General features: G+C 34.4%; 2 protein-coding genes across 2 annotated transcripts; one reads left to right on the top strand and one right to left on the bottom strand.

The window, feature by feature from the left end:
• The first annotated feature begins 6,254 nt into the window (after positions 1 to 6,254).
• Positions 6,255 to 8,233, top strand: LOC124821084 (V-type proton ATPase 16 kDa proteolipid subunit-like). Its single transcript, XM_047292899.2, has 2 exons — positions 6,255 to 6,760; positions 7,842 to 8,233. The coding sequence occupies exons 1-2, from the start codon at positions 6,399 to 6,401 to the stop codon at positions 7,972 to 7,974; spliced, it is 495 nt and encodes a 164-aa protein (XP_047148855.1). The 5' UTR covers positions 6,255 to 6,398; the 3' UTR covers positions 7,975 to 8,233.
• Positions 8,234 to 15,727: 7,494 nt separating this feature from the next.
• LOC124848160 (uncharacterized) lies at positions 15,728 to 20,181 on the bottom strand. Its single transcript, XM_047325811.2, has 2 exons — positions 16,046 to 20,181; positions 15,728 to 15,933 (listed from the first exon to the last, which is right to left on the bottom strand). The coding sequence occupies exon 1, from the start codon at positions 19,784 to 19,786 to the stop codon at positions 16,394 to 16,396; it is 3,393 nt and encodes a 1,130-aa protein (XP_047181767.2). The 5' UTR covers positions 19,787 to 20,181; the 3' UTR covers positions 15,728 to 15,933; positions 16,046 to 16,393.
• Positions 20,182 to 21,441: the final 1,260 nt, after the last annotated feature.

Here is a 21,441-nt window from a genome sequence, read left to right as displayed (position 1 = left end):
TATTTGTGAGATTAGGTATTCAAACTACTTTTGTGAGAATGATTATGATAAGATAGAAGTGTGTTTTTGAAAAGTTATCCCTCCGAAATTAAGTCATATATTATTGTCTGAGTTATGTTATACTTAAACCAATTCAATCCATCATATATCAAGAGCATTTCTATTATTTCATTTAAGAAAACTAATTGAAAAACATTGTGATTATGGTACATTTACCCTTGAATAGAGAAAAGCAAATTGTTAATAAGTTATCATTTAGTGTTGGAATGTAGACATAAAAGTTTAGTGAAAAAGTAAAACCAGTGTCCTTAAATTACGTGTTGGAATTTTATAACTTGGTAGGGGATTTTGTTTAACAGCGACATGCATGGCAAATGGTGTTACAAGAGTGGGGTATTGGATAGAATGTTCTGTTTTGTGGTGGTCCTCCCTGTAAAATACGAGGCCTAATTGGTGACGAAAGAGAAGCAAATTAGGCGTCACGGGCAATAGACGCTAATGCATTCACCAATTTATGTTAGTACAAAGAATCATATCTTTTACGCAAAATCATTACTCATAAGTAGTAATTTTGGAATCATAATACATGGAACACCTCTGTCAATCTCTTAATTTTTCTATTAATATCATTTTTAAGTAATTTTTATTTTATTATAATTATTATTATTACTGTGCACAACAATTTTCTTTTTAAAAAAATTATTTTAGTAAATACTCAGGTGATGAACTGGGTTTAACTTCAAACCCTTTCACTTTTGTGAGGATCAAACATTTTTTTCAATTCTCCATATCATCTTCTTCAAATAAGTGAAAATATTTTGAAACAATTTTCACGAAGAATAAACACAAAGACGACACAAATATTTATACTTACAAATACTTATTAATAAAATTTATACGAAAAAAAATTATGATATTTTAATAACTTTTTTTAACAACTTTTTGACAACAGATTATATGTCAATATTTTATTAATATGTATATTTAAAACGAATAATCAAAAGAGTAGATTATTATACAAAAATTATAAAAAAAGTTGTTAAAAATATAATTTCCTATTTATTATTCATAAGTAATAAATATTTTAATACTTTTTATAAACAAATAGATATATATGGATGTATTTGTAAATATCTTGTACTAGCAAAATTATAAAGTAAAATTTTAATTTATATTTTTTAATAAAAGTTAAAATTTAATTTATATTATGTTTTATACCTTTTTATATATTTTTTATTTAAATTTTATTTTAAAAATTTATAAAATATATTTTTTAAATATTTACGTTTATCTATGGATATTTCTAAACCTATAACCTTTTTAAGATAATATATTTATGAATTTTTTTACTTATTTATGAATCATCTTAATATTTTTATTTAATATAAGATTTTTAACTCACCTTAAATTTTTAACAATATCTCTTTAATTATGAATTTTTCTATATTAAAACACCTATCTCTCAAACACTTGTATGTATTCCTTTGTCATTTTAAAAAAAAATGTTTTTCTAAAATAAAAGCACTTTAGATACGAAAAATCCTCAAACTTTAATGTTGTTGACCTATTTTACAAAATATTCATTCGAAATAAGTCCATATAAAATATTAAGATAGCAATTTTATGCCAAAAACTTAAAGAAATAAATTTAAGGATATATACTTTTATTAATCAACTTATTTATTATGATCCAATATAAAATATCCATCTGGCATTAAATTTCTAAAGTTAAAAGAAACTTAAAACACTGTTTTGCCTGGAGTAAAGAAAAGTCTGTTAGATGTCATAGACAATGATGTGGACGGGCATAGTCCACGTAGGACGGTGATGGTGGTCGGCGGTGGGTCTCCAATCATGGGGCAGAATGCATCATTGAACTCTTATAAAGACTTATCATTGGCCCCACCAACAACATTCCCTCTCCCTCACTTATGCCAACAACAAACATGAAATTAGCCATCTCTATCTATCAGTTTACCTCTCTCTAACATGTCAATTTTACTGTGTTCATATTATTATTATTATTATTTATTATTACATATAATAATAATAATAATATAATATAATATAATAAGAGTATATGAGAGAGAGAAAGAAGGGTTAGCGTAAGAAGCTAAAGGTTGAGATCCAAGCGGGGTCCTGCAAGGATCTTAGGCCCTTTTGACACGGACGCTGCTCCAAACCTCTTCCTCTTTCTATCAATTACATCTTACCCTTCAATATTTTTTTATGTTATGTAGTTTTAGTTTATGTTATGTTGGCGGCAGTTGGTGAAGAAAAATCACCATACTGAATTCAAAGAAAGATAAATAAATGAAATGGGGTTTGCCAAAAGTCTTCAACTACACTCCCTGTTTGCATCTAGGTGTGAATATCAAGCTTCTTTCAAGGGGGACATCAACCATGATTGCACCCTTATAGGTCTTTATTTTTCCATTTCACAGAAACACCAATAAGAATATTTATCTTCACTTTCTAGAGCATCCATGATTGATGCCCGATTTTAGAACACCCTCCATTTATGTGTGCCCAGTGCAGTGAGCAGTGACTATTAATTCTGACTTGCCCAACCCTCGAATACAACCCAACACACATCTTTGTTGTACTAAATGTCATATTTGATATGGTTTATTCACATCAACAATTAGGTACAGTAAAACCTACACGAGAATTCATTTGATGCATACGAGAGATTAACGTTGCCTGGTGTTGAGTGGAGGGTCCAATTGAAATAGACTAGAAAGATCTGTCTTCATTTTGCTTTGTGCTATAGTTTGTCAAAAACGCATGATTCTCCTTGCCTTATTACCTTTTTCTTACTTTCTCTATCACCATTTTCGAGTCAATGAACTTCCTTACTTACCCGGTCTTGATTAAGACTTAATGAAAGATACTTCCTACTTTTACAACACTCCTGATTCTCTCTATTTTTCTCCAATAAGCTATTCTTTTCAAAAGTATTTACTTAATACTTATTTTGAGAACCAGTGACACATATTTATTTGTTAGTGGAAAGACATCACAAATACTAGTAAAAAAGTTACTTTCTGAATCATGCGGGGAACGCGTAATGCAGACCAAAGAGGCAAAATATTATCCAAGTATTTTTCGCACTATCGTCTCTTAGGAGGTGCAAATATTAAAACAAGTTAAGTAAATACAATTATTCTAGATTAAATTTCATCCATTTATTTTAAGATATATGATACTTTTTTTTAACAAGTCTCATTAAAATAATTATTACCGAAATGCACTACCATATATCGAAGAGAAACAAACATTACATCTGTCTCGTGTTAAAATATAAACTCTTTTTCCTTCATAAATATACATATATCACGGTTTGCTTTATTTTTAAATAATCTTACGAATAAAATATCTTTTACAATTTACAATTTTTTTTCCTTGAGCGATTTCAATATGTATACTAATTAAATCATACAATTTTTCCTTTTATATAATAGATGAAAAAATCAAATAGTTTTTACTAATGACAATTTTTTCCCATAAAAAAATTATTTCATAACTTTTATTCTTTTTTTACAAAAATGTGTATGCCATAGCTCATTGGATTTCATAATATAAATGCAATAGTTACTTATCTAGTAAATGTCATTTCTAACTTTTTATTTTTATACGTACGGATAGAAAACATATTTGGTTCAATATTTTAGGAATGTTATGATAGAAGAAAAAAAATGTAGTTTCTTTATAACTTGAGAAAGTTGGTTTTCATGTATTATTTGTATTTTAAAATATTTAGGAAATGAAAATTACTTATATTCTATGAGGAAATTTGTTTCGGGTGAGAATTTAATTATTCTCGATTAATTTCAGGAATCAAGCATAAACTAATACAACTTTGTGGATGGTAATTATGATTAATGAACTAAATATTAACTAAATTAGTAAAACTAGAGTGACGTACGAGCAAAAGTTGGTAAAGATATAATGAAATTTTAAGTATAAGTAAAAGTATTCTATTGGGTCTCAAAAAGAGAACCGTCATTCTAATCCTCAACTAAAAGTAGTACTGAACTTACCATAGTTTATTGAAGGGACATGATACGGGCAAAATATTATTTATTTTCATGCATACCAATTAATTGTTACCTTTCACTCGTGAAACATGAAAAATCACTTTCTTTTAAATATTAAGTTTATATCATCTGTTAATATATTATAAAAAATGAATTTAAAAATCTATAGAATTTCGAATTTATTAAATAACTTAAACTTAGTAATTTGGTTTTTAAATCTAGATTTATAATTTATTTTTATCCTTATTTTTTTTAATTTTAATATTTTTTAAATAGAATTAATTTGGTCTATTTTATTCATTTAATGTTTATAATGACGTGTCAAAAGGTTTTAAGAAAATTATGAGTCAAACTATTTAAAAGATATTATGTGTCAAAATATATAAGTCACATATTAAATTAGAGAGATTATAAGATAAAAAATATTCAGATGTTGATACTTTACACCTTTTAAACAATATTATCTCCAATTTAATAGAAAAAAACAAAATTATTATTTAAAACATATTAAAACTCAATTAAATATAAAAGTATAAAAATCAAAGTAATAATATCACTAGATGTAAACATAAACTTACTAATTAAGCCTATGACATATTATTCGATCCCAATATAAGCAAAACTTACCATAACACTATTCTCATCTCAATTAAAGAATGTAAACAAAAAATAAAAATCCAATGATGACCTCTTTATTTTACTCTGTGCCTTTTATTATAGGAGAAGCATACATTAAATTCCACTTTCCTTAACGGGTCCAATGATAATCTTACTGTTACCATACGTACGAAACACACTCTTGATCTTTATTACCAAACTACGATTGACTTTGTTCTACCTTTGCTTTGGTAGGTGAAGTTGCAACTTTACCATGTAATGTTGATTTAAATACATGGGTATAACAATGATGACGCATTTAAATTTAAGTCAAGCAATCCGTGTGCAAATCATAATGGGTATACATTCAAAATTTCTTGTCGACAATAAGATGGAATACAAGAAAATTTCCATGCTCTAAAAGAATTGCGAATGATGAAGCATCGGTATGAATCCGAATTAAACGTTAGAATTTGCTAGCGAAATTGGACAACTCAAGAAAGTAGTGATACGAAAGCCTAGAGAATAATTACACCTCCATATCAAAGTGGCAATGCCTCTTATGATAATTTCAGTGATGTTTTCATTGGACTTTTATCATACATCTTTCAGGCCCCATAGGGACATACCATATCTGAAATGAACGTGTGGCGGAAACTGGTTCTTCAGTGTGAAGGCCCGGAAAATGTGGTAACATTTCCAGTGGAAATTATTAGAACTTCTCCAATGATAACAGTTTTGACTTTTTATTTTGCTCTTGTTGTAAAGGATTAAATCGATAGCAATACATGTTTAGATAAATCCAATGATGAAAGCTTAGCTTAGCATGGTTCAAAAAAACAAAATTAATGATGAAAGCGAGAGTTTAATGTTCATTGTTAATCCCATTATCTAAACCAAGCTGCATTATTATGTGTTAAACATTGAAACGCGTGGTGTCTGTAGTTCATTTGGTTAGTTGTTAAATGTTCTTGAGTGGTAATTAATTCTCATTATTGAACTAATGTCAGTCATAATATTACATGTCATTCTTCATTGAGATAACCTCAGCACCCCCTTTTCGTCGCTTGAAGTACATGAAAGTGTGTAAAAGAGAAAAAAGAAGTTGAGAAAGTAACTGAAAAGTGATATATATGCTTAATCGTGTTTTAAGGGAGATCTAATTTTATCATTTATTTAGTTTCATTATAAATTTAAATTGCATATGAATTTAATTAAATTTGAGAAATTTGAGAAATTTTTAGCGTATCAACTGTGATTACATGTTACAAATAATGACCACACGCCTGAATTTAATACATTCTATTTTAGGTTAAAACTAAAGTTTCCTTGTTTTTACGATAGTTTAGTAATGACTTTATAGTGACATCGTGGGCCGCAGCTATTGTTTCAAACATTTCCATACGGGCCTCAAGAGTTTTTTGGTGGATGGGCCGGCCTTTTAGTTTTCAGCCACACCTGCTATTTTCAGTTCCCCTTTTCCTAATTACACTTGGATGTTAATAAAGTAAAAACATGTTCTTAAGATAGTAAAAGGTAAGCGGAATGACATAAAAGGGATTATTTAGGCTGTTTCTAAAATAATATAGTTTGATTACATGTGGCGTGAGTGATAATGACAGAGGTGGCAGAGAGGGTCCGTTCAAGAAACTTCCGAGAGGGAGAGGGAAGAAGAGAGGGCGAAAAAGCAATAATAACAGTAATAGCAACAGATCTCACTGTCGTCTGGCCGAAGCCAAAATCCAGAGAAAGAAAGAAAGAATGGTTGATTTCAGCGGCGATGAAACTGCCCCCTTCTTTGGCTTCCTGGGCGCCGCGGCGGCCCTCGTTTTCTCCTGCATGGGGGCGGCGTACGGCACGGCGAAGAGCGGCGTCGGTGTTGCCTCGATGGGCGTGATGAGGCCGGAGCTGGTGATGAAATCGATTGTGCCGGTTGTCATGGCGGGAGTGCTTGGCATCTACGGCTTGATCATCGCAGTGATCATCAGCACGGGAATTAACCCTAAGGCCAAATCGTACTATCTATTCGATGGCTACGCTCATCTGTCTTCTGGTCTTGCTTGTGGTCTCGCTGGTCTCTCCGCTGGTATGGCCATTGGCATCGTTGGCGACGCCGGTGTTAGGTACACTATTCTCATTCTCTACTCTATTTTCGTTACTTGTTCAATTTCTTAGGTATTCGCTTCTATTACTGCCCACACTTACTTCACTTTGGTTGTTCCATGAGTTTTGTACTTGTGTTGAATTTGTTATGTCAATTTCAATGGTAGATGACCTTCTGTGTGCAGAATTGAATTGCAAAATGATAATTTATTCAAAAATTAGGCAGAGTATGTGTGTTGACATATAATTCGGATGCTTGTGCGGGGTACTTTGTGTATTTGATTTTGGTTCAATGAGTTTGAAGTAATGGCTAGGAATTTTTCTTTTTATCTTAAGGGCATATCTGATGATTACATGAGCATTTGTTAAGTGTTTGTGAAAATAGGTTTTGATTTTTTTTGTTCGTATGTTGCTTTTTGCTTATTTTAATCAGCTGTGCAGGATAGCTTATGAAAACAGCTTACAACTTGTATCAAAATAGTTTAACCCAATTTCTTTTTGATAATGGAAACAACTTAAACGTATGTAAGCATTTATGTACAGTGCTTGACGAAGTTGTTTATTTAAAGTTGTTAAAAAAACATTTTCCTTATTTAAAGGCATCGATTTCTCAACCCAATGGAAAAACTACTTTTTGTTCTGTTTTTTCTCTTGTAGTCTAACATGCATTTTAGGGCATAATAAATTTTAATTAATTAATAATGAAAAAAATCTTTACTGTGAGGTCATGTTTCTGTTCTTAAACATGGTTGAGTCCTTCAAATTTGTATCCGAACATGCTGGTAGTTAGTTTGGGCCACAGCAGCAGACTTCTTTATAGATAAAATTGATTTTCAATTTGTTCTGTGTAGTCTACAATGAAGAAATGGCTATTATGGCATGATAAAAGGCACAATTTGGGATATACATCAGTACTTGTCTATTGTCGATTGAATTTGAAGTCCAAAAATTATCTATTGCTGGTATCACCATTGCTGCTAGTGCTTTCAATGTTTTGACTGCATGTTCACTGAGAATGTTTCACTCCTACCGGATAAATTCTTATAATCTCTATTGCAATTTATTGAATTTGCCGTGCTGAAAATGGACTGTTCTTTGTAGAGCAAATGCCCAACAGCCAAAGCTTTTTGTTGGGATGATTTTGATTCTCATCTTTGCCGAGGCATTGGCGTTGTATGGTCTTATTGTTGGCATCATCCTCTCTTCCCGAGCTGGCCAATCCAGAGCTGATTAGTATGGAATTTCACGCAGCTTAGAGCGCATAGAACCATGGATTGAATGTTGAATGTCGCGAAGATGTAGGTATTGGTAAGAGTGTTGCTTTATGATGCTCTTCATTCAGGTTATTCAGGAATAAAACGTCCAAACGATTTCTTTGGCCATTTATTGTATTTAATTATGCTATCCAGACTAAATTGGAGATCTCTGAAATAAAACATGTATGTGTTTATTTCGATAACGTTGAGTATTATGTTATGTGTCATTCATCACTACACCTCTCTCTCTCTGTCCTCAATTCCCAAAACTTCGTTTTATGGCTGTAATGAGATATTAAATGTCAATCTTATTTCTTTTATAATGATCTTGACAATTATGGACATGTCTTACCATGATGACTGTCCTAATAATTCGTCTAGTTAATGGATAAAGCTGTTAATGCGTAATGCTGTTTGTGACCTTGGATAATAGGGTGGTTTGCTAAGGAATTCAGGGAGGATCCTACATTAGGTTGGATCTGGTTTGAAGAAAAAGAAAAGGTTTAAACCCTCGGTTGGTCCTCGTATTCTTGTATTTATATGGAAATCTCAAATGGGTCATCGTTTTTTTTTCGGTCTCAATTGGGTCATATTTTTTGTAAAAATGAGCCAATTTTACCCTAACCGTTAAATGCTTTCAGACGGCGTTAAGTTTAGCTGAACTGTATTTTATATTTTGGTGGCATGGCATTGTTCATTAAAATTGAATGGCTGATGTGTTTCAAAATTGTTCACGTCACATCTCAAATCAACTTCTTTTGTCTCACCACTTTCTCTCTCTCCCATCTCTTCCAACGCTCAAAAGCTGCAATCTTTTTTCCAGTCCTTTTCCATTGTTTTCCATTCTGCAATGACACCACACTGCAACAAAAACCATTTTGATATCAAAACAACAAAACCCAATTAAAACCCAAAATTCACGAGACATAAAAAACATTGTTATCTTTTTGAGAAAAATTGAAATTGTAATTGAATGGATTTGGAAACTACAGAGGCGCGAGAATGGCAGTTAGATCAAGATTGAAATTTCACAATTTTAGCTCAACTTGTCAGTCAAAGGGAAAAACTTCAGATTTCTTTATGATAAAAAACCCTGAAATTTCTCTCAAAGTTTTTCTTTTTAATATGTGGCGCCACGTTTATAGGCGAGATGATGCTAGGGCTCCTTCACAAGCAACCCTCTGATCAAATCTCTGGCAGAAAAGCTAACAGTTGGAGATTCTGGAAATCTTAGAGGCTCACCAATTACATTGAACAGAGTTGCACGATTTGCAGGACCTTTGAATGGTGTTCTACCAAACAGAAGCTCATACAAGAATATCCCAAATGTCCACCAGCCCACAACACTTCCATGCCCTTCACCCTTGATGATCTCTGGGGCCAAGTACTCGTGTGTTCCAACAAAGGACATTGATCTTGCATTTGTTGGCTTGGCAATTAGCTCAGGAAGAGGGGTCACCTGGTTGTGCACATCATTCTTTGGTTTAGACTTTTTGTCTTTCTTGGATTTTCTGGATAGAAAGCGCAGTGTGAAGCACGCAGTGTGAAGCGCATAAATGGCGGAATCCTTGTGCGTCCACGGGAGGAGTCTGCATCAGTGATTGGAGGAAGAAGAAGCACTGTAGCCACAGAGATCATTCAATTAAATTCAATTAAATGCATAATGCCACATCATCAAAGCAAAAAATACAGCTCAACCTAATTTAACGCCGTTTGGAATAACTTAACGGTTAGGGTAAAATTGACTCATTTTTACAAAAAATATGACCCAATTGAGACCGAAAAAAAAACGATGATCCATTTGAGATTTCCATATAAATACGATGACCAACTGAGGGTTTGAATGAAAAGAAAATGATTGTTTGATAGAGAGTACCAAAATTTTCAGCCCGATTAACTTGAAGTAATCCAATCAGAATCAGGTTTGACCGGATTACAATCATAAAAGTAGAATGACATTTTGAGATGTAAAATCTGAATTTGTACCAGTACACCTCACATATGGTAGAGTAGGTACGTTAGGTGTTTTCCAAATAAATTTGGAGTTTAATTTAGTAATGCATATTTTATTAAATACATTTGGATATTACCTAGATAAATCTCTAAAAATGATGAAGAACAAAATACAGTGTTTATGTTATCATATGTAAGTTTTTGCCTAATAAAATTGTAAGAATATGAAAATTAAAAAAAAAATGTTAAGGCAGGGGGGGTTAGATTGATTGAATTTCACTATGCAACTTAACAAGATCCAGAGGTTGCAACATGTGAACTTAGTATGGTTTGACATGGGTTAGAGTGAGTCGACATACTTAACCAGATCATTTTAATCCAGATTTTGATATTAATAAAATGAAATACAGCAATGTCAATATTTCAATGCTATTATTACATATATAATGTCATTAATGAAAAATGCTATTACTTTTTATATTTTATTAATTTAATGAATTAATTCACTCAATCAACCAATTCATATTGGATCTAGTTGGGTTAAAAGAAATTCATCCACTATAAACTGAGTTGATTTAAATTCCCTACTACTTTTAGTTCAATGTGTAGTGAACTAATTTAAATTGGTTCGCTTTGACACCTTCATAGGATTGTTAGACGGTTAAAGGTTTAGTTTCTCTTTCCTTTCTTGTTTTTTTCAAGCACTTTCCATTGAGTACAAGTCAAATTTGTCTATGGTTTAGAATTTTGAATTATACAATTTGAAAATGTATTTTGAAATGCAAAAATGTATTTATAAATTAAAAATTATTTATAATATAATTTTAAATTATGCAATTCAAAATATTTTTCTAATTTCTTAATTGCATAGTCTGTAATACATTTCTGAATTATGAAATCTTATTATATAATTTAAAATATATATTTTATTATACAATCCAAAAGATTTCTAGTCATCAATAATTTGAACTTTTTCCCACCTGTGAAGATAGAAGAAGAAGGGTACTAAAAGAAAGAATCACTGTTAATACCATCACTTGGCCCACATACGGGACTAATTGGGTTGAGCTGGTTCAGCATACTAGAGGGGACTTTCTTCCTGCACACCACATTTTTTCCTACACCCCCAAACTTGACTGTAATGCCCATAAACAAAGGACTACTGAGCATCTTCTTGAGCTCGGTCACTAAACCTGAACAATGGGCTCTGATACCATTTGTAGGGAGAGACAACACACAAATAAATCTTCGTATTAATAAGATATTGTCCACTTTGGACTATGCCCTAACGAATTTGCTTTTGGTACCACTCCAAAAGATCTCTTACCATTGAAAGTATCTTATATATGTATATAAACTCATGTTCATCTCTTAATTTATCCGATGTGAGACTTTATTTGTACCCTCTATATATATAACACATATATATTATAAAATTAATTACTGCTTATCCACCTGTAGTTATTATTTTATTACATATTTATTTCTTCCCCACCTTCAAGCAATTTTCAAAAAGCATTGAATGACATTTTTCTTTTTTTTTTCTTTTAACCATATTCGTCTTCTTAAAGTGTCTATTTATTCTTAGATAATATTCTTTTTCAATGATATTCTTCTTTTTCAGTAGAATTTTTCACCACAAATATTGTGTTTTGGTTAAAGTTTAGTGGCATGTATTTATTTTGCTCTTTTATGCTTGAGTTATATTTCATTTTTCGAAATACGATTCTAGATATATGGAAATTGATTTAGAGTAATACTGGATTTCAAAATTCGATATACGAATGTTTTAAATTTCAAAATCTTTCCAAAATTTAAAATTATCAAATTTAAAATTTGGTTTAAGAGTGTGCCAAAATTTCAAATATGGTTAAAAAGTGTCACGAATTTCACAATTCAATTAAGGGGTGTACCTAACATTTGAAATCTAGTTAAGAATTATCTCAGATTTTGAAATGCGGTTAAGGAGTTTCTTAGATTTCAAAATCCGGTTAAGGAGTCTCTTACATTTTGAAATCTTGTTATTTATTTTTTTATTTTATTTTTTAATCTCTCGATAAATGTCAATATTAATCCTTCACATAGACATTAAACCAAAATTCATCACAAAAATTATCTTTCCTTGAGCTTGGACAAAACAATTGCATATAAAATTTAAACAAATTAACAAGTATCAAAAATAGAAAAAGAAATTAATGTATTTTACTAACCTAGCCTTCTCACAACATAAATGTTATGTGGTCAGCTTAACTTATGAGCAAAGAACTATTGTCTTGACCTCTAGAAAATCCATATACTTCATGTTCTTATGGAACAACATCCTTATGTTACCAAGAAAAACATCCTCTTGTTGGTCTTCAACATCAAGACTAGATAACGGTGCAGCTTCTCCAACTTCACCATAACAATCTCTTCTATGAGTAGATTAAGCGGGTCTTCTTTGAGCTTCACCCTATGCAATGATTTCAACCTGGTATGTAGACACACTATGTGTTCTTGTCATTTTTATAACAAACAAACATTAAAAACAACATACCAAATAACTAAGCTTAAAAAGAAAAAAATAACAAAACCACATCACATCAAATATTTAAACTTCAAGAAATAAATAATAACATAAGAATGATACATTAAATCATAAACAAACAAAACACATCAAATTATAAAAACATTAAATCATAAACAAACAAAACAGATCAAATTATAAAAAAAGACATTAAAAGAATTGGACTTTGAAACTCGAAAACACCTTAATAAGATTTAAAAATTCAAGAGACCCCTTAACCGAAATTCAAAATTCAAGAGACAACTTAATCAGATTTCAAAATTCCAAAGACACATAAACCGGATTTCAAAACCTGAAAAAATCCTTAGTCATATTTCGAAATTTGGTGCACTCACAAATTAAATTACAAAATGCACTCCTAAACTGGATTTTGAAATTTGGTGCAGTCCTAAATGAGATTTTGAAATACAAGCACTTAAACTATATTTTGAAATTTGATACACTCCTAAACCGAATTTTGAAATTCGATATACTCCTAACTGAATTTCAAAATCTAGTGTTTTCCTAAACTATTTTTGAAATTCGAATTTTTGTTTCCTAAATCAATTTTTGAAATATGGTAGTTATCCTCAAAAGAAGAGTGAGAAGGTTGAGTATGCACACTAAAATAAATGTGAGAGAGAGTGTGAAGGGTGAGTGCGCGACACCAGATAAATTTAAGGGGTGAAAGATGCTGACAAAATAACTAAGGAGTGATTTAGGATAATTATATTTTTACTAGTCAAAGTTAAAGGAGGTTCGTTTAGGATATTTAAAAACAAAACTAGGGGTGCAAAGGAAAAGTGCGTGGTGCACGAAGAAAGCCTCATACAAAAGTACAATAGCTAATTTATACAAACTTGATACAGCAACATATGGATTGAGTTGGTCCACATAATAAATGAATTAGTAAAATAGAATTCTACTGGCTCCTCAGCTAGTCAGCACGACTAAATAAACATATGAATAATTGAATAAAATTAAAAGAAAAATATTAATAGAGTATAATAAAATAGTTGTTAATAATTGATGATTTGAGTAACATTGACTTCAGTACATGTTTTGTGAATTTAATAAGTTCTTCAATGGAGATTGATCATTCTTCTCCCTATAAAAAGTAACAATCATAATAACTTTAAGAAATTACAAAGTTTTGTGAATTTAAAAAAAAAAACCTTGAAAAAGAAATCCATTAAAAGTAGTTAACAAGTTATTCCTCAATCGGGATTGACTGTTATCTCTCTATAAAAGTAAAAATCATAAAAGAATATTGATTGTGATATAAATACCTGATCTTTTGTTTAAGAGCTTCAATTTATAAAAGGTTACATACGAAAATCCTCACAATTTGCAAGAAGTGAATGACGACCAATTTGTTTCCTTCCTTTCATTTAATGGTTTCCATACAGCAGACTTTTAGAAACAACATTTGTTTTCAGCTAAACAGGTTTTTCTTTTTCTGTCCACACACTGAATCTTGCTCCCAAATCAAATATTGTCTTGTTACGAAATTTAAGGGTTCATGTATCATTGCATAGCATTGATTTTCATTCCTTAAGCCCATATTCCTTGTGGACCTTGTTGTTGAGATGAGAATTTTTTATTAGAGTACACGTGTTTACACAAAAAAAGAGTATGTAAAATCTCTATCTATTACTCTGGGGTCATTTTTTTCATTATTTTTATAGTTTTTTCACCCTTCTTGTACTCATCCCATGGGTACAGCGTGCACTGAGTTGACTCTCTCTTTTCTTTGTCTGTGAAACTTAGCATATGATGCAAAATTTACAAATACCAAAAACATGTATTGTACCTTCCTAAGTGGCACACTCACATGGCATATGTTGTATAATTTGAAAATGCACAAACTAGTACATGATAAGAGGGTGGAAAAGTATGCTTATCTCTTTAACTTTTCTTTTCACAAATAGATATTTTAGATTTTATTTTGGTTCTAATGAATCTAAAATTTACTCTCTATAAAAATAAATACCTTTAACTTTTATTATCTCTTTTACACATAAACACCTTATTTTCAACAACACTCAATTAATCTTTAAAATTTACCAATCCTGCAAGTACTTTCCTATTTGAATTAGGGTTACATTATTTCATCCGTTTGTTTATTTTACATTTCAAGTTTTTCTATATTTAAAAAAAAACATAATAAAGTTTTGAATGAGTAAAACAAATAAAGACTTCTTCTTGTTCTTAATTTTTTCTAAGTTTACATTGTTATTACATTTTAATATATGAAAAAATGAATTGTAGAAAAAGAAAATATCAAAGAAAGAATAATTCATAAAAGGGATGCGGAAGGATTAACTAAGACTAGATAAAAATAATCTACAATTTATGCAGTTAATTAAATTGTTCCACGTGGCATATGTTACCCTAAAAGACAAATAATACAAGATAAAAGGAAGGCGTGTTGAAAAACATCTTGAGATCTACGTTCTCTACATGTAAGCTCCATTTAACTTAAAGTGGTGCCAATTTTATTTTTTAATAGAAAAAGGATAACAACCGTATGAGCTGTTTACAAAAATAGTCAAGTAAGTTAAGACAAAATTGAAATTTATATACAGTTCATTTTTTAATGTCCTTGCTAAAAACATTTTTCTAGTTTTTGGTCTAACGAATCATTCAAAGTTTGGAAGGACCCTTAACGGTCAGTGGACAGTATTAGGAGTTGTGCTGTCTGTGTTCCCTTACTCTCTCTTCACTGCCAGTCAAATTGTATTTTCCGTTACAGATCCTTGTGAGTATTTGGCATTATTGACTACGATTCCTTTATGAATTTTTTATGACAGTACCACCTGTGGAGAATCTTGGAGTCTTGATCCACTACCACATACTGCTAAGTAGGTATTGCAGATGAAGAAATAAATAAAATAAAGAAGATTTAGAAGCAAGTTGGACTCACATAGTTACTCCCTACATAACCAGATCCAATCACAAAGGAAGGTTCTTTAATTTCCTCTCTTCTTTTGAATCTCCAAAATAGATGCCAAGTGTCCCCTGAAAACTCCCTAAAGCAAAAAAATGGTAACCAAGCAGAATCCAATTCAAAGAAAAAGTGGCGGATATAATATGATGACGATCCCACAAAAAAAGGTTCAAGAGTTGTTGAGCCGTGGGCCAAATGGCCAATCATAATGTATTCGTCCCTCCTGACTTTTCTCTATTCCCTTCTTTCCACTAAACAAAAAATAAATAAACAAATCCCAAAATGAAGACAAATAATAAACTAGAATTAATTAGAGCACCAAAAAAATACACGTGGCGAATCAAGGGAATACTGAATTCTATATGTCTTTCAAGCTGCATGACCAGATGGGTTACACCAAAAAACAATGCACTACTAACTCTTGGGAACAACGTGTACCTCGGACCCCACAATCTTAACGGCTACATCATTCAACTCCGTTGCCGGAACCTGCGCCAAGCCAAGACCACATGACGATGTCAGAAAAACCAGGTCCGTTTCGTGGACGGGAACAATACCAATTATGTGCCGTTAATTTGGCGGGAAACGCCACGGGACCCACCTCCTTGTCCTCACTCGTTCCTCGGTATCGCAAACCACTCTGTATGTCGTAGATGTTGACTAACTTAGAAGTCGAGAAAGTGAGAGAGAGATAACACGCCTCATCATGGGGTTCCCACCTCTCCATCTACGAGTCCGGCACCACTTTGAAACAAACCGTGAAAATAGCCACCAAAAATGGAAAAAGTGGCGACAATGTTACCTTTTCCTGTTTTTTCTTCTTCAAGAGGAAAGAATTCGGCAGAAAGAAAACAAGTTAATAACGAAGAACAGGGGAGAAAGATAAGGGTTTTTTAATAATCAAAACAACTAAATGTTAAAGTTGATCATGAAAATTTGCGGATTTGGGTTAGGCCGGAGAAGGTTGGGAGGTGGGATCCGCGGAGGATGGGATATCAGGACCGACTCGACAGCCTTCAAGCATGAAAACAATGTCAGACATGGTTGGTCGATCAAGAGGGTCAGGTGCTGTGCAAAGTAACCCAACTTTTACACCCAGTAAAAACTCTTCCCACTCTGATGATTCTGGATCCAACTCAAGCAAACCCGGTTCTAATAGCTCTGTTATTTGACCCCTTTGTAATTGTTTTTTTACCCACTTTACTATGTCTTCGTCCTGGGTGAACATGACGGGTCGTTTTCCAGTCAGCAGTTCCAACAACACAATGCCAAAGCTGTAAACATCACTCTCCTTCGTGGCTTCCCCGGTTAAGACTGCTTCTGGAGAAACGTAACCCAACGTGCCAACCGATGCTGAAGTTGAGGCTTCGCCTGGGGTGGTGGCTACTGTTAACTTTTCTAACCCAAAATCTGATAAATGGGCTTCGAAATCTGCATCGAATAGGACATTTTGTGGTTTCACGTTGCCGTGGACCATTGAGGATTGGTGTAGGAAGCCTAAACCACGGGCAATGCCCAGTGCAATGAGGTGTCGCATTGGCCAATTTAGAACGTGGCCATCTTGGTGAGAAGCTTCTTGGAGGAGGGTTGCGAGGTTTCCATTGGGCATGTAATCGTAGACTAGGAGTCTCATGTCAGGTGGCCCAGCATAATAACCTCTGAGAACTGTTAAATTTCGGTGCTTCACTTTGCCTAGTGATTCGGCTTCTTTTCTAAACATGTTTTCATCCAATGATCCATCTTGGAGCCTGCGAACGGAGAGGACCATTCCATCGTTGTAACAGGCTTTGAACACTAATCCATACCTTGTTCTGCTCAGCACGTTCTCTTCGTCGAATTGTCTTGTTGCTTCAATGGTCTCAGCAAGTGTAACTTTAGTGTTAAACATCACTAGTTTTGGTCCCCCACTCTCAGTGCTGCTACGACCTCCACTTGTTCCAGAACTGGCTCTAGCGGGACTCTTCTTCTTTTCACCCGATACACCCCGTTTCAGTCTTTTACGCCATCTCAATAGACTGAACACGTAGAAGCAGCAAAACAAAACCAGTACAAAAGCTCCGCAAGCAACGACAACCACAAGCACAATCATCCTCTTTCTGTCCTTACCATTATTTATATCTTCGCATTTCGTATCCAATGGCTTCCCACATAAACCTGGATTATCTGTGAAAACATCTGGGTTACTGAACCGAAATCCCAATGTTGGTGGTATCTCACCGTCCAAGTTATTTCCCGAGACATTTAAGAACACTAAACCCGGAATCATAGAAAGATTGCTTGGAATTTTCCCACTCAAGTTGTTAGCAGAGAGATCTAGCATTGTCAGGTTTGCTAGATTCCACAAGGACCCCGGTATATCCCCGGAAAGATGGTTGTGATCCACCAGCAAAGTGGTTAGCCCCGAGCATTTGGAGATTTCCTCAGGCAAATCCCCAGTTAAAGTGTTTCCACTCAAATCAAGCACTCTCAAAAAGGTGAGACGAGAGAGATCAGCAGGAATGCGACCTACCAGAGAGTTTGATCCAAGCTCCAGAATTTCAATACCAGAGCAATTTCCAATTTCCGAAGGGATTGCTCCTGTAATGTCATTACCAGACAACGAAAGAACAAGCAATGAACGAAGAAAACCATAATTTTCAGGAATAGACCCGGAAAAGGCATTAGAACTGAGATTAACATACTGCAAACTCGTCAAACTACTAAACCCTTCAGGCACATCACCAGATAACTTGTTTTCCTGCAGTGCAACAACTTGCAAACTGGGCAATCCCGAGAGCTCAAGCGGTAATTCTCCAGAAAGATTCTGTTTGCTCAAGTCAAGCGAAGTTAGCTTGAAAAGATTCCCCAAACTAGAAGGAATTTTTCCAGAGAAGCCATTGCCACTAAGATTGAGAACCGTCAACTTATTCAAATTCCCAATACTCGCATAAACTTGACCCGTAAATTTGTTTCCACTAAGGTCTAGTATCGTCAAATTGTTCAAACTCATTATCATCTCAGGCATACTTCCAGTCAACCTGTTACCCCACAAACTCAACATTTCAAGATATGAAAGGTTTCCAAAACTCACCGGAACCGAACCAGAGAAGTGGTTCCCACCGAGAGATAGCACCTTCAGCCCCGTCACATCACCCAAAAACGAAGGAACTTCCCCGCCAAACTCGTTTCCTTCAAAATCAACGACGCTTAGGAACCCACATTTCTTCAGTTCCACCGGAATGGTACCGGTGAAGGAATTATTAGCCATCTTCAACACCTCCAACTTAAAAAGATTTCCTATTTGGGGCGGAACTTCCCCAAAAAGTGCATTATTGGACACATCAAGCACGGTCAACGTGGTCACGTTGGTCAACCACAACGGAAACGTGCCTCGTATCCGATTGTGCTGAATATCCAAAACCTGAAGAACACTTATACACGTGCTCATCTCAGGCCCCACGAAATCCACGAAACCGTTGAAACTAAGGTGAACAATCCGCAACGACGGCGCGTGGACAGAACCATTGCAGAAAACGGAAGCTGGAATGGAGCCGGTGAAGTTGTTCTGAGACAGTGACATCACCTGAAGTCTCGGAAGCGCCGAAATCGCCGACGGAATCACGCCGGTAAGCGCGTTTCCGTCCACGCTCAGATGCAGAAGCGCGGAGCAATTTGCGAGCGCAGAAGGAAGCGTTCCTCCGAGGAGATTGTGGTCCAGCCAGAGGTACTGCAGCTGCTGAAGTTCCCCGAGGCTCGCCGGAATCTCGCCGGATAACTGATTATACGAGAGGTTTATCAACTGAAGCTGATAGAGGTTCGACAAGGAGCTTGGAATCTCGCCAGAGAAGGCGTTCGACGAGAGGTCGAGGGCTTTGAGGCCGAGAGGAAGAAGGCCGGGGATACTGCCGGAGAGGCGGTTCAGCGCGACGTTGAGAATCTGAAGACCAGTGAGGTTGGCGATCTCCGTCGGAAGGTTGCCGGTAAACGAATTCTCCTGCAGGAACAATGACCGTAAGAGCGTGCATTTGGAGAGCGACGAAGGAACGGTTCCGTTTAAGTTGTTTGAGCGAAGGCTTATCTTGCGTAGCATGCGCAACTCGGAGAGACGGTCACTGAGTCTGCCCCCGAGTTGAAGGCGAGGCAGGCGCAACTCCGTGACTCGGCCGTTCATGCATGCGACTCCGCGCCAGTCACACGGTGCCGCCGGAGACGTCGGATCCCAACCGTCGAGAGCTCCGACGGGGTCGTGGAGGTTGAGCTTGAAGGACGTCAAGGCTTGGATCTCCACAACAGTAACGGCGGTGCGGTCGGCGCACGTTAAGAGCGGTGCGCAGAACACCAGGAGTAGAAGAAGAACAGGCATGAGAATGCGAAAGGATGGTTGTTGGTATGTGGTTAATGGTAACCGTTGCAGAAGCAACGAGTGAAGAAGCTATGAATAATAATAGAGATGAGCAGTTGGAGCAGGGTATTATTATTGGGTGTTTAGGTTAGCAGGGTGTGCAGTTGTTGCGTACATTAGCAATCCGCACACACTGAAACTAATAAGCAGAAGAAGAGCGCGTATTTTCCAGATTCCGCAAAAACAACTCTCCCTTCTTATTTCCTATTTCTCTGTCTCATACATGAAAAACACAGTTTTCATTGCATAACGCCATAACAGCTCCCCCTTCTGTCTTTTTTCTGTTTCTGTTTCTTCTTATTTAATATTTTATTTATTTATTTATTTATGTCTCCCTCTCTCTCTCCTCTCTAACAACTATTATAACCATTTGAACCCACCCTTTTTTGAAAACACCACTGTGTGTGCTGGTCTGAGTTCTGCTCTGTCCCTACAAACCTTTTTAAACTCATGTGATGTGATATGGCTTGAATCATTCACCTTTCTTTTTCCTTTCGTGCTCCTTTTTAAATTATTAATTAATATTCGTATTAAATACAGTTAATAGGGATTATAGTAAAAGAAACAGTTACACCATTTTAAATTTTTTAAAGACAAATAGAATTTGACGAAAAAAAAAGGAAAAGATTTATTATTGGATATTTTATTCCTTATTAGTTTGAGATTGTCTGTTTTCTCTTGGGGCCATTCAGATGAAAATGGACGAATGGGGATTTTGGGTTTTCATGTTGGGACGGCTTGGACATATTTTTGTGTTGTTCATGTTTCGCACTTTATAGTTTCAGCCCTGCATTAGGTGATTCCCTTTAACCCCATGCTCATGTTTTGCACTGTTACTAGGCTTTTGAATCTACTTAGACATAAAAGTTATGGGGAGAAAGTACAAGAAAGGCTAATCCGAGACAGTAAATTGAATTAAGGTGAATCAATAATTGGGTGGACCACAAAAAATCCCATAGTCGAAAACTTTGACAATGTAAAGACAAGCCGTGGAAATAATTTAAAATAAATGCAGTGTCTTTAGACATTGGATTACAACTATTTTAGTAATCAAGAGTGAAAGATAAAGGGTGCTATTGAATGCTCCATTGAGCTACAGCAGGCCTTATGCCAACCAAAAAAGGTTTCACTTTAACAACATGATGATCCTCCATTTATAATTATGTAGTAATTGTACAGTGGTCCATCCTGAAATGAGTGCAAGAAATTTATCACAGGCAGAGGGTAAAATGGGTGAGAATTAGAATTTGGGGAAGCCTGAAATCGAACTTTGCATTGTGGTGCCATATCCCTGCAGTGGCTAGTGGTAGAGGGCAGGCACAATCTTTGCAACCATCAAGGCCATTCAATTTTCCCTATGTTTGTGACTGAATTCAATCCAAAAGGGTAACGTTTCTTCTGCTTTTCATTCAAATCTTTGCCACTGCTAACTTGTCAACATTAAATCACACTGGCCCAATTTGCTTATGTGTTTCTTCATACTGGAAGAGTAGATAGAACCAATTCTGCATTACATAGCCTGTGAAAGAATCTCAACTTTTTCCCCACTTTCTCATCATTTAACCACAACCACTGCCGTGTATAGTAAAAGTAATTTTTTTCTTAACTTTTCCTCA

This window comes from Vigna umbellata, chromosome 10 (assembly GCF_029865625.1).
Source record: "Vigna umbellata cultivar VRB3 chromosome 10, Vumbellata_1.0, whole genome shotgun sequence".
In the NCBI taxonomy this organism is placed as follows: Eukaryota; Viridiplantae; Streptophyta; class Magnoliopsida; order Fabales; family Fabaceae; genus Vigna; species Vigna umbellata.
Note: the sequence above shows the minus strand (reverse complement) of the source record. Positions and strands in the feature narration are given on the sequence as shown.